This window comes from Molossus molossus, unplaced genomic scaffold (assembly GCF_014108415.1).
Source record: "Molossus molossus isolate mMolMol1 unplaced genomic scaffold, mMolMol1.p scaffold_m16_p_3, whole genome shotgun sequence".
NCBI lineage: Eukaryota > Metazoa > Chordata > Mammalia > Chiroptera > Molossidae > Molossus > Molossus molossus.
The window spans coordinates 118,138,116-118,155,782 of record NW_023425366.1 but is presented as its reverse complement, the minus strand read 5'-3'; the positions used below and the strand labels follow the sequence as shown (position 1 = coordinate 118,155,782).

General features: G+C 38.9%; 1 protein-coding gene across 6 annotated transcripts in view; it reads right to left on the bottom strand.

The window, feature by feature from the left end:
• LOC118641604 (CREB binding protein) overlaps positions 1–17,667 on the bottom strand; it is a 149,398-nt gene that overhangs the window by 24,622 nt on the left and 107,109 nt on the right. For all 6 annotated transcript variants that reach the window (XM_036278906.1, XM_036278910.1, XM_036278904.1 and 3 more), the window contains 4 exons: positions 12,209–12,398; positions 7,863–7,981; positions 5,991–6,230; positions 5,472–5,560 (listed from right to left, as the gene is read on the bottom strand). In XM_036278906.1, the coding sequence (XP_036134799.1) occupies positions 5,472–5,560; positions 5,991–6,230; positions 7,863–7,981; positions 12,209–12,398 (638 nt within the window). The remainder of the gene's footprint in view (positions 1–5,471; positions 5,561–5,990; positions 6,231–7,862; positions 7,982–12,208; positions 12,399–17,667) is intronic.

The following is a 17,667-nucleotide window of genomic DNA, read 5'->3' as shown; positions in this document are numbered from 1 at the left end:
CACCCAAGCAACGAAGCCACCAATCAGAGCAGGGCAGATCACCACGACGAAGGGGGGGCGTTGTTGGTTGATTGATGGGTCAGTGAGAACAATGAGAGGAACAGGGGCAGGTGGGGAAGGGCAGGATTAGAGAACAGGGAAGGGAACAAATAGCACAGACATAGAGGTAAGACGCAAACACCAAGACAACACAGAGCAGAAAGCCAAGGCAAAGCATTGATTAGCATTCGGTCTCATTGCACACATCACAGGCCATCATCACTAACAACGACAGGGCTCAGTTCAGCTCCAAGATGCAAATGTTTGCAAAGAGTTGTTAATACTAGAATTATAAGGAGCTTAAATTTAGACGTTTGGATTTTGTTATTACTTAGAGAAAATCAAATATAATTTCAGGGTTTGAAATGGAAAAAATTTACATTGAACAAAACAGTCTGACAAAAGGCCTTAAAAAAACAATTTAAACAGAAAAAGCTTATTTTTCAAAATGGAAAATTTATGCTTGACAGCAATTCAGAGATTTTATTTCTGGTATTTCAGCCAGATCTTTAAAGGTATAAAAAATGTTCAGCACCCAAAACTGGTTTTAATTTTTTTCCCATCTTTTTTCTCATGTTAATCACTTAATTGGGTTACAATACAAATGAAACCAAATCCATATTCTAGACAAACATTTAACAGAAATGCAATCGGGGTCAAAGACTTTCCAGCCATTTATCAATAAGAATATACAAAGAAAAAACTGTGATATATTGTATAAACAATACAATATATGTAAATCCACAAACAATATTAAAGACTTAAAATTCAACTCTAAGCTTTGATTTAAACTTTTTGGTACTGGGACCGATCATTCATCAATCTGAGATGCTCTGACTTGGTGACAATCCAAGTTAAGCAAATTTAGAGAGTTAATCTTTAAAGCACAATCTGCATTTGAGAAATTATCCATAACCCCAATTTCTTGTAAGATAATACAGAGCCTCGGCTCAAGCTATCAAATAAGAACAATTAAAATAAAAACTATTAAATGTTTGGAAAGGACACGAATGAGAACAACAAAAGTGCACGCTGATGCTGCATAAAACAAGATGGGCACACAATACTGTAAAAATAGAATGGAGGTGACTTATACAAGCAAAAAGGATGAGTATAAGGTAGTGACGGCAGCACAATAAAATGCAATTTTAGTGCTCAAAACTATGTCTACAAGATGCCAAGAGGATTAGTGTTAAAGACACTATGACAAGACTTGGAGTGCCACACTGAACCAAGAGTACAGAAGGAGATGCAGCAGCTTACAGCTTCACTCACACAACGCACACGCGCGCGTACACACACACACACACTACAAATGATTGAGTCAGCACCACCTGGCTAGTTGTTCTTCATTACTAAAATAGGTCCTCCACAAGTTCTAATTCTAATCTTAATTGAACACATTGAGCATTCTGTTTGCTATGTTTCACTGGCTAAATGCATATAGTAAATTAAAGGCATAAAACTTTAGAGCATGCACACACCCCAAGATTATACAGTTTTTCATTTTGTTGATGAAGAACATGACAAATTTCCTGTGGATAACAATTGGATTAATGAAAGTTTCTTGTTGGGACCTGTTTATTTAGGACTAAGTAAATCAATGAATTCTGCCAAGATTAAAAACCCTGACCAGAAACAAACAGATTACATTGTTTCAGAATATATACAGGGGTGGGCAAAAGTAGGTTTATAGTTGTGAATATGTGAAACAAAGCTTATTTATTATGTACTTATTAATTATTGTATTATTTATTTGTATTATTTGTCTTTGTGTTCTTATTACTATTTTGTATCCTAGTACTTATGATTTATGTTTTAGGTAATGATGGTTCGTAATTTAACCTATTTTGCCCACCCCTGTATATTATCTTTTTTTTCCTCCTGAATGAACCATAGCAATATTCTGGCTATTCACTACTTTGTAAATATTCCTATGAAGACTTAAAATCATGTAGTGAAAGAATTTTCATGTGCAGGAGGACATGATCATCTCTTGGCAAGAAAGAATGAAAGTACAGAAACTATAAATCAATTCAGTGGCAACCAGAACAACAGGCAAAAAAGATATCCCGTCCATGCAAAATAGTTCCCTTTTAAAAAATAAAACTAGGAATTGAGTGTTCCCATTCATTTTATGTTTAAAGACACAGCCACTGTGGACTAGCCAGAAAAGCACCACTGAACACATTTTGAAATAAAACTGCCACAATAATTACATACGAGCCTCTAAATGGTTTTAAAATCTTGAACAAATTCTTAGCTTTTGTTCAAGCAGGACATCAAGTCCAGCAATATCTAGGAAACAAGAATCATAAACCCATTATTTTCCAATGGAGTGAACGAGCCTGGGACAAATCATTGATGGCAGAGTGGCTGCCCATGAAGTGGCTGCAGAAACCTATGCTCTGTGTGTAACTAACTCCTATCCCTGAAAAACCTCAGGATCAGTAACTGAGAGGGACAGAGAATTAACACACACTAGTGCCTGTCCCAAAGCAATGCCAGAGACATGGGAGAATCAAACCTGTTGAGATTTTTGAGGGGAGGAAGAGGGGGCCCAGGGACTCACTCTAATAACCTTCCTAGAAATGACCACAGTTGACAGAAGGGAGCATGGTCACCCATCTGGTCAAATAAGCTGCAACAACCCTGGCAATCAGTGGGTGACAATGTTAACATCATACGGCCCATATCTTATTACTTAGTCCAAACTTTATTCACCCTGGAAATACAAATCGATTCAGAAATTCACTTTTCACTGTAAAAGCCTAGTTGACATTCTGCCTTGTGTGAAGGAGGCAGTTTGATGAACATGGAATTATAAAGGAGAAATACTTCACATAATCTGATGATGATGTACATCTGGGTACCTAAAGTTAACACAATGTAACTGCATAGTTTATTTGTAAGGATAATTTAATGTATGGAGTAATTTTCAAATGCAGATTGTTTTAAGTCCCATATCAGTATATACAAATAACTGGGGTACCTATAGATAACATCTATCTTACCTATAGATAATAATTAGAAAATTTATAGAACAGTTTTCCCAACATGAGTTTCTTTCAAGTTTTCAAGTATGGAAACAAGTGAAAATATAACCATAGATTTATTTTATACATTGGTTTCACTTGTTTAAATGGTCTCTAGGATTTTCTATTGTTTTAGTGCCCAAACAGTTTAGGGCTACAAGTGCCAAAATAATGATTCATAAGAACAGCACAGTGTTCATAAATAGTCAAAGTTGAGAATAAAAATATAAGCAGTTAAAACGTCCAACACAGAATTAGGCCATTGCTTTCTTATAATTACATGTTAATCTCTTCAAGTTCAATATTCTAGAAAGCACATTTAGTGAGATTAAGGTAATATGCCTACACTTACAAAATGTTATTCTTAAAAAATTCAACTTTTATTTGTTTCTATTCTTAAGAAAAATACATTACTTTGTTCAGTAAAAATGAAGCTCTATATAGAATTAAAATTGAATATTTCAGAACTTTCAAAACAATCCTGTTTACACTCCATCAGTAACCTTCTCCAGGGGTAAGTAATGTACCATGATGCTATCAATTTATTGAACTTTAATTGCTCTCAACTTAAATATGACCAGAATCTGTGCAAATTAGCAAAGGCAGGGTCCCAAAAGACTCGGAATGAAACCAACAATGAAAAGGCCTCAAAACTTTAAGAGATAGTGGTAAGCAATGTGCTGCCTGTTCTTCCTTCTATACCCAAACTGTTTTGGCCACCTAGTAGCAGGGACGTTTTATTAGAGTATTTTAACCTATTCTCTTAAAATTTCATGATTATATTTTCCTTGGCACATAACAGTTTCCAAACACTATTTATTATTTCATTAAAGACTGACAACTGAGACTGTCACGGAAGGGTTACTGTGCCCATATCACAAACAAGAAGGTTAAGCTTGATACACTGTGGGATGTGCTGAAGGTTACGAAGCTAAAACTATAATGGATGGACCAGAACTTTCAGAACACTTGTCACTATGGGAGAGATTCCATTACAAAGGGGCTGTGGTATAATTTCAAACTTTGTCTTAAAACGTTTCCATTGATAGGAGGACAACCTAAGACAGAAATTAAATTCCAAATATGAAATATTTTCAGCATGACAGTTGTACAGGCTGCAATTCCAGTAGAGGTTCCTTTCTGGGGACATCCATCTTTTCTCTCACATCAGCATTTCACTACACCAAACAGTACTCAGGTAAGTGAGCCGGACAAGGCTTAGAAACGTTTTCTTAAAAATTTTTAGGTCAAGAAGTTTTTTTTTGTTTTTTTTTTAAGTAGAAATTTGATTTAAGTTATTAATAACATTGAATATGGTTATATACTTTTTAAAAAAATTAAAATTCTTTAAAAACATAATTGGAAGAAAAATAATTTCAAAATTCCAAATTATTCAAGCCTGTGCATGGACCTCTAAACAAACAATAATAAAAAGCCCTCTACTTATCTTCTTCAAAGTATCAGAACATAAAGTAATTACTAAGCAAACAAGATAAAAATAATCAAAACATCACAAACTCTAATGTTGACATTTAATATTTGAACTTAGGCATGAAGCTTTTTTGTGGTCGCATAAAGAATCTAGTTGTCGATTCATAAAACGGAGGCAATGTAACTAAATTTGACAAAGATTTACAACCTGTGCTTCAAGGCATACTGCCTCATTCTATGGCAATATGTGGCTACTTAAAACAATTTTCAAAATAATCCCCAAAATATGAAAGCCTTATTTGTGTGGGGAACCAACAACAAAAAATATTTTCATTCTCTCTCTACTTAAGATAGGAGATAACATTCTTTATAATCCATCAACATTTGAAGAGAATGGCAAACATTTCTCAAGCATACCTACCACTCACAAAACCCTGAAATGGCCATCTTCAGATAGAAAAGTTTTTCTTGAACTCCTTAAAAACACCAAATCTCATTCTGTACTGTACTACTAATTAAAAACAAAAAGTCTATATAGTTTTATTTAATGAATTAACACTAATGCAAGTCTTTCCATCAGACTGTCCAGACCAAATTAAGCAAATATTTACATGGGGACTAGTAAATACAATATTTCAACTTTGTTAGTATCTTGAAAAAGGGAGGTCAATCTTTATTAAGAGTTACTCTCAACTCCAATTACCTTTTAGAATCTAGATCATGGCTTAAGAAAGAATGTATTCAAGTAGTACAGCAAGCAGTTGTGAGCTTAAATTTTTATACCATAAACGCATTCCTTAAAATTAAGAGACTGTGAACCTATCTGAGTGACCAAAAAACACTGAAATTGTAGCCCCTTTCATTGGAATGTCAGGAAACGAAATAATGTACCTGGGCTATAAGCAGACAAACATGCCTTGCCATAAGACTTTTGTCCTGTAATTCAGGAAGCTGCCCAATGCTTACCTATTCTGATAGCTGTAGTAGGCTGCATCTCGAGGAATTGTACACAGCTGCTTCCCGTAGCAGCACAAAGTCTGTGGGGAAAACTCATACTGCGAAAGCAAAGGAGAAAATACTAAACTAAAAATATATCCCATTTATTGTCAGGTAACATTTTAGTCTACTATGGAGGGTTAGATTCAGCTAGTAAATTACTTGTTGGTTCACTGGACAGTTTTCTAACAACTTTCACAGCTATTTAAAGACACTTTTGGATTCAACATGAAAGAATTAGTGTCTAACAGACACGTATTACTGATAGTGAATGTACACAAGAGCGGCCAGAAATGCTTAACCCAAGGCCTTCCCCCTAAAGCACTTCCAGCTTTGATCATCCATTATATAGTTTCAAGCAATCAACTCTTTTATTCCATTTGGGCACTTCCCAACACACACGTGTGGCCAAATTGTTGAGTCTATCATACCATCAAACTGCTGGACTAACCAGGAAAGTTCAGTGTCCAGAAAAAGTTTAAACTGTACCTTGCGTCCACAGCAATATCCAAGAGACTGCATAACAGGGTCAATTTCTTGTTCAAAGACCTCTGCCAATTTACTGCAAAACTTATAGACCCGGGATGTCTTGCGATTATAGAGCCAGGCATTGTTGAACATCAGCCAGACATCATCCACGTACTGCCAGGGTTCTTGGTACTGCCCTGTGTCCAATTTTCGCTTGATGGTAGAAAGGTCCATAGGGTTCTTCACAATGTCAAAATAATCCTTAAAGACAAAATGGTCTCAATCTAGTGGGTACCTCAAATTCCAAATGTCAGCCTTATCTTAAAATAAAATAGAAAGTACCAGAACAACTTCTGTTTCCAACAGTAAGAAATGAGAATTGAAAACAAAATAACTTCTGATCTTCCTCTGATTTTACTATCTAAAATTATAATTAACATTTTCAAATGTGATCAAATTCCTTCACAGGCAAAGTTAAAGAAAAAAAAAATTAAAAGACTTGTTTAATAAAAGACGCTGTTGCCCTGGCCGGTTTGGCTCAGCAGTTGGAGCGTCGGCCCGTGGTCCAGAGAGACCCGGGTTCGGTTCCCTCCTGAGGGCATGTGCCTCGGTTGCAGTTTGTCCCCGGCCTGGTTGGGGTCGTGTGGGTGGCAGCCACTCAGTGTCTCTCTCTCATGCCGATGTTTCTCTGTTTCTCTCTCTCTCTCTCTCTCTCTCTCTCTCTCTCTCTCTCCCCCCCCGTCTCTCCCTTCCTGCTCTATCTGAAGATAAATGTGAAAATGTCCTCAGGTGAGGATTAAAAAGAAAAAAAAAAAAGACACTGTTTAGTTCTGGCTGGGTGGCTCAGGCTCAATTGATTGGAGCACCATCCCATACACCAGAAGGTTGCAGGTTCAATCCCCAGTTAGGGTGCATACGAGAGGCAACTGATCAATGTTTCTCTCACATCAATGTTTCTCTCTCCCTAAGAATCAATAAAAACATGTCCTCAGGTTTAAGATTAAAAAAAACAAAAAGAAGACAAAAAAATGCACTATTTAGTATAAGATTTTATTTATTTATTTATTATTTTTTTTTATCCTCACCCGAGGACATTTTCCCATTTTTTTGTTCAGGTAGAGTGGGAGGGAGAGAGAGGAACAGAGAGAGAGAGAGAAACATCGACGTGAAAGGAACACATCGAGTGGCTGCCACCCGCACGACCGACCAGGGCCGGGGACAAACTGCAACCGAGGTACGCGCCCTTGGCGGGAACCGAACCGGGTCTCTCAGGACCGCAGGCCGACGCTCTAACCGCTGAGCCAAACCGGCCAGGGCTAATATAAGATTTTAAAAATAAGAATTTTCATGCACTGAATTACAATGGTAAGCAAATTTATCAAACAATATGTTTTTCCAGAGATTCACTCTTGGTCCAACTAAGCAAAATGAAATTCCAAGATAAACACAAAAACAGCTTAATAGAATCTGTTGGGTCACCATGGCCTTTGCAAGATTACCCAGAAATAGCAAAGTGAGAGAAGGCCCATGTGTTTTATAACTGATGTTCACCAATTCTTTAAATTCATTTTTTAGACAAAGTCTTACATAAAACACTACATATAAAGTAAGTTGCCAGAGACTGTATGCCAGAGCAAGTGGGTGGTGCACCCAGGGCATGCTCCCTTCTGACTCACCCTAACCCCTCCATAGACCCTATGGCTTCACAAAACAGGTGGAAAACACCCATTTCAGTAAGACAGAGGTGTATTACTGTTTTGGTAGCAAACTTTTTAAAAATACTTATAGAAAAACCTTCAAAACTAAGTTATTTTACCCAATTTTAAGAAACAACATGGACACGCATGAGTTAGACTGGTAAAGTTATAATATATTTTTACTATATGAACTTACTGGAATTCCTAGGAGCTGGGGATCTACAGGCTGGCGAAAAGGTAAGGACTCTGGATCCTGTCGATACAGCGCTTCTAGGGTTGGCATAAGGGCTTGCCGCAATTCTTCCGGCTTAAAGACTACAGTTAGAAGGCATGAGAAAACAACACTGTTTATAAGGCACCCAGACCACCCCCCGCTTAATGACACTTCAAAAACGAAAGCCTGGGCCATTTCTGAGAGGGACTGAATCATCTCCCTCCCAGCCTTAAAGGTTCCAAGGGTTCTCATTCAGCAGATTCCATGGATAGTCTAAAGCTACAAATCTAGGGTTTATGAAAACATAGTAATATTGGCATTTCTAAAAACTGTATACATATTATGAGGCAAAATGCCACAAAGTTTGCTTCTTCAGCCCTGGCCAGTTTGGCTTACTGGTTTGAGCATCAGCCTGAGAACCAAAGAGTTGTGGGTTCGATTCCTGGTCAAGGGCACATACTTGGGTGTAGGTTCAATCCCTGGCCCTGGGCAGGGTTGTGGAGGAGACAACCAACCAGTCGATGCATCTCTCTCACATCAATGTTTGTTTCTTTCTCCTCTCCACCCCCATTCTCTCTCGATTTCAATGGAAAAATATTCTCAGGTGAAGATTAACAAAAAAATGAGTATTCTTGATGAAGTAGTGAAAGTTATTACTTTTATTAAACCTCAACCCTTGGCTACATGTTTTTTATCCTGCATGACAAAATGGGAAGTTGGTATAAAGCACTTCTGCTGCTGTATGCAATGCTTGTCTTGCAATAAAGCACTTGTTGAGAGCTGAAGTCACTGTTGTTTTCTTTTTTTAAATGAAATATATAAAACTGGAAAGACTGACAGACAAGTCATAATTATTCAGATCTGGGTATGTGGCAGGCATTTTCTCAAAAATGAATAAAGTGGGCCAGTTACTTCAAGGACAAATGACAGTATTTGTTACCAAAGATAAAATGTGGACTCTGCCCAGCCAGTGTGGCTCAGTTGCTGGGCACTGACCTATGCACCAAGAGGTCACTGGTTCAATTCCCATTCAGGGCACATGCCTGGGTTGCAGGCTTGATTGCCAGTAGGGGGTGTACAGGAGGTAACTGATCTATGTTGATGCTTCTCTCTCATAGATGCTTCTATCTCTCTCTCCCCACCCCCTCCTCTCTCTCTAAAAAAAATCAATAAACACATTAAAAAAAAAACTGGACTCTCATAAAAAATTAGAATTCTGAAAAAACTTTTATCTACCACACGAGCTTAACATCTCAACATTTACAAAACTTTTTTGAAGAAATTCATAGTGATGTTAAAGAATGTGATTTTAAATATTATTGTATACTGAAGTATGCCAACATTCGGAAGATCTGCATAAGTTACTGAGCCAAATATCCAGATGACCAAAGGATCGTGTTATAAAGAAAATCATTCAAGGGTAAAGATCCATTCAAAGTACAAAACAGACAAATTGATTCTAATGTCAGAGTATGCACATTTCAGTGCTAAGTATTCATATTTCACACAACTAATCTTTAAGAAACTTTCACTTGCTAAGTTTTGGCATAATATCAAAAAGAACTTCACAATTACTTGACAAGGCTGTTTTTCTTCCCTTTATCAACTACCTATCAGGAGTGGAACTGGATTCTCTTCATGTACTTCAATCAAACAATGTAATATAACAGAGTAAAGGCAGGAACAGAAATAAGAATCTAGCTGTATGTGTTCACTTATTTCTTTGAGTCACAAAAAAAAAAAAAAAGAGTAAAACGACAATGCCATTTATACTCACTAAGTACTAATTGTTTTTGAAAAAGTTATTTTTCATAAAATGTGTTATTTATGGGTGTTATGTAATAGGTTCTATTTTTAAATGAATTAAATACTTAAAAAATTCCTAACCAAGCCCTGGCTGGTGTTGCTCAGTGATTAGAGTCAGCCTGAGCACCAAAAGTTCACAGGCTCGATTCCTGGTCCCAGCCGGGGAGCTTCCCATCTGTGGAGCATGTGGGAGGCAGCCAATCAATGTCTCTCTCACACTGAGGTTTCTCTGATGTCTCTCTCTCTCTTTCTCTCCCCCCCTCCTCTTCTGCTCCCTTCCACTCTCTCTAAAAGTCAATGGAAAAGCCCTGGCCGGTTTGGCTCAGCGGTTAGAGCGTTGGCCTGCAGTCCAGAGAGACCTGGGTTCGGTTCCTGCTAAGGGCACGTACCTCGGTTGCAGTTTGTCCCTGGTCCTGGTTGCGTCATGTGGGTGGCAACCACTCAATTGTCCCTTTCACGTCGATGTTTCTCTCTCTTTCTCTCACTCTATCCGAACAAAACATGGAAAAATGTCCTCGGGTGAGGATTTAAAAAAAAAAAAAAAAAAAAAAAAAATCAATGGAAAAAATATCCTCAGGTGAGAATGAACAACAACAACAAAAAATCCCTAATCAACTAAAAGTGTTAATTTCTAACAGAGTAGATGGCAATAGATAATCCACACAAACAAAAACTCTCCAGGGTCTTCAAAAAAATTTTTTAAATCCTCACCATTTTTCCATTTATTTTCAGGTGGGAGGGAGGGGGACATCGATTTGAGAGACATATCAATCGGTTGCCTCTCCCATGACCTTGGTTGGGGACTGAATTGCAACCAAGGTACGTACCCTTGACTGGAATCGAACCTGCGACTCTTTGGTTCATGGGCCGACATGCTAACTGCTGAGCCAAACCAGCCAGGGCTGGGGTCCTCAATTTTTTTTTTTTTTATCCTCACCCGAGGACATTTTTCCATTTTCTTTTTGTACAGATAGAGTGGGAGGGAGAGAGAGGAAAAGAGAGAGAGAGAGAGAAACATCGATGTGAAAGGGACACATCGAGTGGCTGCCACCCACACGACCAACCAGGGTGGGGGACAAACTGCAACCGAGGTAAGTGCCCTTAGCGGGAACTGAACCCGGGTTTCTCCGGACCGCAGGCCAACGCTCTAATCGCTGAGCCAAACTGGCCAGGGCTTGGGTCCTCAATTTTTAAAAAGTATAAAAAGATCGGAACTCGGCTGGTGTGACTCAGTGGATTGAGTATCGTCTCATGGACTGAGAGGTCCCAGTTCGATTCCTGATCAGGGCACATGCCCGGGTTGTAGGCTTGATCCCCAGTTCTACCTCACATCAATGTTTCTCTCTTTCTAAAGAAATCAATGAAAACACATATATTTTTTAAAGAGAGCAAAAATTTAAGAACTGCTCTACTCCATAATCCCCAGGGTGTCTTCCAGTGTAAAAACTATACAAAAGACTCCACCATTTCTCTGCTATCTTTCTCAAATGCAACACCTGCAGGCCAAAACTTCCTGAGTACCATTCTCACATTTCCAAGGGCCATGTGACAATTTTTTAACACCCAGCTACTTTCTCTACTTTTTAGACACCTCTAAAATACAATTTTAAAAAAAAATCATATCCATTGCGAGGCTGGCTCACCCCACACAGCTCGCAACCGAAAGCATCTTCATTTACCTGCCCCCATGCCATCCTGCTGCACTAGGTCACTAGGCCCCACTACTCAACTACCCCGTTACTTTGGGCACTTCGTTTCCTATCTGTAGCAGCAGAAACCTACAAACTCCTACACATTTGCTGGCATGATGATAATTTCCCAGACACCATACCTTTTGGTCATTTTCCTGCTCAACTGTGTCAGTAGTTGTTCACGCCTTGCTGAGTAAAACCCAAGATCCTTGGCCTGCTCAAGGACTCAGATGTAATTTGAACAATCCCACAGCCATGATATCTCAGAAAACAGCTGTGCCCCTGGGCTGCCCCCTAGAGTCAAGGTAGAGCTAAGGCTCGTTTTTGTTTTTTTTAAATCCTCACCCAAGGACATTTTCCCATTTTTTGTTCAGACAGAGATGGAGAGAGGGAGGGAGGGGGAGGGAGGGAGGGAGGGAGGGAGGGGGAGAGAGGGAGGGAGAGAGAGAAACATTGACATGAAAGGATGAAAGGTACACATCGAGTGGCTGCCACCTGCATGACCCAACCAGAGCCGGAGACAAACCGCAACTGAGGTACGTGCCCTTAGCAGGAACTAAACCCGGGTCTCTCTGGACAGCAGGCCCATGCTCTAACTGCTGAACCAAACCAGCCAGGGCACAAGGCTTGTTTTTCATTCCTGCCATGAACCTGTAGGTTCTCAGGCAGGAGTCCAGCTTGGTGTTACCATTTCTACTTGGGGAGTGGAAGGGAAAAAAATAAAAGAGGAGATGAAATTCCTTTTCTGCTTTAGCTTTTAATCCACAGTGTGGAATCACAACACAGTGGCAAAGCAGCACAGTTCAGTAAGTTCAAGAAAACACAACCTACTTTTTTTGCGTGGCTGCGAAGGAGATGCTGACTGGGAGGCCGCACCATTAGCACTGCTCTCTTCTTCCTCTTTAGCTTCTACTTTTACTTCTGGCTTCTTTTCATCCACTTCCATTGGTTCTGATTTCTGCTCTGTTGTGTCTGATTCTTCTTTAACTTGAGAAGATCCATGTAGATCCTCCTCCATCATCTTAAAAAAGAAAAACAAAATTAGAGATAATGATACATAGATATAAAAAAACCTTTATTCTAGCCTTGGCCGGTTTGGCTCAGCGGTTAGAGCGTCCGTCTGCGGTCTGGAGAGACCTGGGTTCGGTTCCCGCTAAGGGCACGTACTTCGGTTGCAGTTTGTCCCCGGCCCTGGTTGGTCGTGCAGGTGGCAGCCACTCGATGTGTCCCTTCACGTCGATGTTTCCCTCTCTCTCTCCCTTCCTCTCTCCCCCTCCCACTCTATCTGTACAAAAAAATGGAAAAATGTCCTCGGGTGAGGATAAAAAAATAAAAAAATAAAAAATAAAAAAACCTTTATTCTAACCCAAGAGTTATAGGAAGGCTCTTAAAAATCTATGGGCTTGCCCAGCTCGTGGGGTTCAGTGGTTGACCACCAATCCATGCACCAAGAGGTCAACGGTTCGATTCCCAGTCAGGGCACATGCCCAGGTTGTGGGCCAAATCCCCAGTGAGGTGCAAGCAGGAGGTGGCCAATTGATGTTCTCTCTCATTGATCTTTCTATCTCTCCCTCTCCCTCCACTCCTCTCTCTAAAATCAATAAAGAGAAAAAAAATTAGAAAAAAGAAATCTACAGGCTTGTTAAAACCTTCTCCTACTCACAGCTGCATTTATCATTCCTTTTCTCTCCCACAAGAAGGAATAGAGCAGTTGAGTTGCTTTAATACAGTACCAATACAATTATAGTCTTAATTTTAAATTTTACATGCTGGAGTGCTTAAAATATTGCATAGATAAATACCTACCATCATCTGCTCAGTAGTTTTACATATAGGTATTTCTTGTTTAGAACAAAAATCTCCTGGAAAACTGGGACAGGGATAAAAACCAAATTGCTCAGAGGGCCTGGCAGATAAAGTAAATGAATGCAGCAGGAGGTGAGGTATAGACAGGAAGTAGTGGAAACTGGCAAACTGGAGAGCCCGTGGCCCATCTAAAGGTCATGCTGGTGCTCCCACCCAGACTGCTGCCACAGAGGACTGCAAAAACAATGCTGACAGAACCTACCATTTTCAAGAAAATCCAAAAAACTAGAGTTTAATTTATAATTTCTCATTTTAAAAAAACATTGTGAGTCAAACAAAATGCATTTTTTAAAAAATCCTCACCCGAGGATATTTTTCCATTTTTTGTTCAGATAGAGAGTGTGTGTGTGTGGGAACCATCTATGTGAAAGGGACACATCGAGTGGCTGCCTCCCACACGTCCCAACCAGGTCCGGGGACAAACTGCAACCAAGGCACATGCCCCTAGTGGGAACCGAACCTGGGTCTCTCTGGACCGCAGGCTGACGTTCTAACTGCTGAGCCAAACTGGCCAGGGCAATAAAACACATTTATAGACTGGATTCAACCACAGTCTGCTAGATTTTAACTTCTGCCACAGGCTGACTACTAAACAAATAAAACCCTTGTGCAATTTAACCCTACAGAACTATAAATGAATAAAGAATGGCAACAAAGAAGTTGCTGAATGACTCAAACATTTAAAATATAACCTTTTACCATTGAGTACATTAATAAGTATATTAGCTGTGGGTTTGTCATATATGGCCTTTATTATGTTGATATTCTGTCTAAGTTTAGTTTGTTGAGAGTTTTTATCATAAAAGGGCATTGAATTTTGTCAAATGCCTTTGTCATCTGCATCTACTGAAATGATCATATGGCTTTAATCCTTTTATTTTGTTAATGTGATGTATCACATTAATTGATTTACGAATGCTGAAGCATCCTTCCATTCTTGGGATAAATCCCACTTGGTCATGGTATATATAGTCTTTTTACTGTATTGTTGAATCTGGATTGCTAATATTTTGTTGAGAATTTTTGCATCTATGTTCAAGGATAACGGCCTGTAATTCCCTTTATTATATTTTTATCTGGTTTTGGTATCAGGGTAATGCTGGCTTCATAAAATGAGTTTGGAAGCATTCCTTCCTCTTCAATTTTTAAAAAATTAGTTTAAGAAAGATAGATATAATTATTTGAATCTTAGTAGATGCCATCTGGTCCTAGACTTTTATCTAAGATCAGGAACAAGACAAGGATGTCTACTACCACTACTTCTATTCAACAAAATATGGGAAGTCCTAGCCACAGCAATCATACAAGATAAAGAAGTAAAAGATATCCAAATTAGAAAGAAAGAAGTAAAACTCAACTATTAGAACTAATGAATGACTTCAGTAAAGTTGCAGGACACAGAATCAACAGAATCATATACAGAAATCTGTTGTTTCTATATACTAATAACAAATGATCAGAAGAAGAAACTAAGAAAACTATCCCATTTACAACTGTATCAAAAAGTATAAAATATTACAATGGCTAGGTAGCTCAGTTGATTAGAGCATCCTCCTGATATGCTAAGGTTGTGGGGGTTCGTTCCCTGGTCAGGGCACATACAAGAAGCAATCAATGAATGCATAGATAAGCGGAGCAACAAATCTATGTCTCTGTCTCTTTCTCACTCTTTTTTTTTTTGAATCCTCACCCGAGGCCATTTTTTCCATATTTTGTTCAGACAGAGTGGGAGGGAGAGAGAGAGAGAAACAGAAACAGAGAAACACTGACATAAAAGGGACACACAGAGTGGTGGCCACCCGCATGACCCAACCAGGGCCAGGGACAAACCGCAACCAAGGTACGTGCCCTTAGTGGGAACTGAACCTGGGTCTCTCTGGACCGCAGGCCGACGCTGTAACTGCTGAGCCAAACCAGCCAGGGTTCTTTCTCACCCTTTAAAAATCAGTAAAAAAAAAAAAGTATAAAATACCTAGTAATAAATTTAACAAAAGAGGTGAAAGACCTGAAAACTGTAAAATACCAAAGAAAGAAATTAAACAAGATATAAATAAATGGAAGAATATACCTTACTCAGGATTGAAAAAATTAATATTGTTGCCCTGGCCGGTTTGGCTCAGCGGTTAGAGCGTCAGCCTGCGGTCCAGAGAGACCTGGGTTCGGTTCCCACTAAGGGTGTGTACCTCGGTTGCAGTTTGTCCCCGGCCCAGGTTGGGTCGTGTGGGAGGCAGCCAGTCGATGTGTCCCTTTCACGTCGATGTTTCTCTCTCTCTCCCCCTCCCACTCTATCTGAACAAAATATGGAAAAATGCCCTCAGGTGAGGATAAAAAAAAAATAATAATAATAATATTGTTAAAATGTCCTTACCAACTAAAGTAATATACAGATTCAATACAATCTCTATCAAAATACCGATGACATTCTTCTTAGGATTAGAACTAATCCTAGCCTGGCCAGTGTGCTCAGTGGTTGAGCATTGGCCCATGCACCAAGAGGTCGCTGGCTCGATTCCTGGTCAGGGCACATGCCCAGGTTGCAGGCCAAATTCCCCAGTGGGGGGTATGCAGGAGGTGGCCAATCGATGTTCTCTCTCATCGATGTTTCTATCTCTCTCTCCCTCTCCTTTCCTCTCTCTCTAAAATCAATAAAGAAAAGAAAACAACAAACAAAACTAATCCTGAATTTTATATGGAACTACAAAAGACCCGTAATAGCCAAAGAAATCTTGAGAAAGAATAAAATGAGGTATTACGTTTACTAATATCAAATTATACTATAAAGCTACAATAATGAAAACAGTATGGTACTGACATAAAAACAGATATGTAGATTCTGAAACAATAGAGAATCAAGAATTCTTCATTTATATCGTCAATTAATCTATGACAAAGGAGGCAAGGATACAAAATGGGGTAAAGACAGTCTCTTCAATAAGTGGCATTGGCAAAACTGTACAGATAAATACAAAGTGTGAAACTGGACTACTTTCTTATATCATGTACAAAAATAAACTCAAAACGAATTAAAGACTTAAAAGTTAGACCTGAAACCATAAAATTCCTAGAAGAAAACACAGGCAGTAAACTCTTTGCCACAGCTCTTAGCAGTATCTTTTGGGATCTATCTTCTCGACAGAGGGATACAAAAGAAAAAGAAACAGAACAACATCAAATAAAGAGTTTTTGCACAGTGAAAGGAACCATCAACAAAACAAAACAAAAAATAATCTACTGCCCTGGCCAGTTTGGCTCAGTGGTTAGAGCGTCAGCCTGCGGTCCAGAGAGACCCAGGTTCGGTTTCTGCTAAGGGCATGTACCTCAGTAGCGGTTTGTCCCTGGCCTTGGTTGGGTCATGCAGGTGGCAGCCACTCAATGTGTCCCTTTCATGTCGATGTTTCTCTCTCTCTCTCTCTCTCTCTCTCTCTTCCTCTCTCTCCCTCCCACTCTATCTGAACAAAAGACGAAAAAATGTCCTCTGGTGAGGATAAAAACAAACAAACAAACAAAAAAACCTACTGAATGATATAAGATATTTACAAATGATACATTGATAGGTTAATATTCAAAATATATAAAAAACTCATAAAGCTCAAAAAACAAACAAACAAAACCCACCCCAAATAATCCAATTTAAAAATGAGTAGAGGACCTGAGTAGACATTTCTCTCAAGAGGACATATGATGGCCAATAGACATATAAAAAGATGCTCAACATCACTAACTGTCAGGGACATGTAAACTAAAACCATAATGAGCTATCACCTCACATCTGTCAGATGGCTTTCAATAATTAATCAACAAATAAGTGTTGGTGAAGATGTGGAGAAAAGGGAACCCTTGTATACTATTGGTGGGACTTAAATTAGTGCAGGCAACAGTATGGAGATTCCTCAAAAAAATTAAAAATAGAGCTGCCATATGATCCAGCAATTCCATTTCTGGGTATTTATCTGAAAAAAACATGAATCTTAATTTGAAAAAAAACATATGTCCCTGTATGTTCAGTGCAGAATTCATTGCAATAACTAAGATATGGAAGTAACCCAGATGTCCATCAACAGATGATCTCTCTCTCTCTCTCTCTCTCTCTCACACACACACACACACACACACACGAATACCATTCAGCAATAATAAAACAAAAAGATATCTTGCCATTTTTGACAATATAGATGGACCTAGAGGGTATTATGCTAAGTGAGAAAAGTCAAAGACAAATACTGTATGATCTCACTTATAAAAAAGCAAAATAAATGAAAAAATAAAACAGAAACAGACCCACAGATATAGAGAATGAGTTGATGGTTGCCAATGGGGATTGGGGTAGTGTGTGTGTGTGTGTGTGTGTGTGTGTGTGTGTGTGTGGCGCATGGGCAGATAAGGGAAAAAATAAAACACAGATATCTTTAAAAGAAAACCTTTAC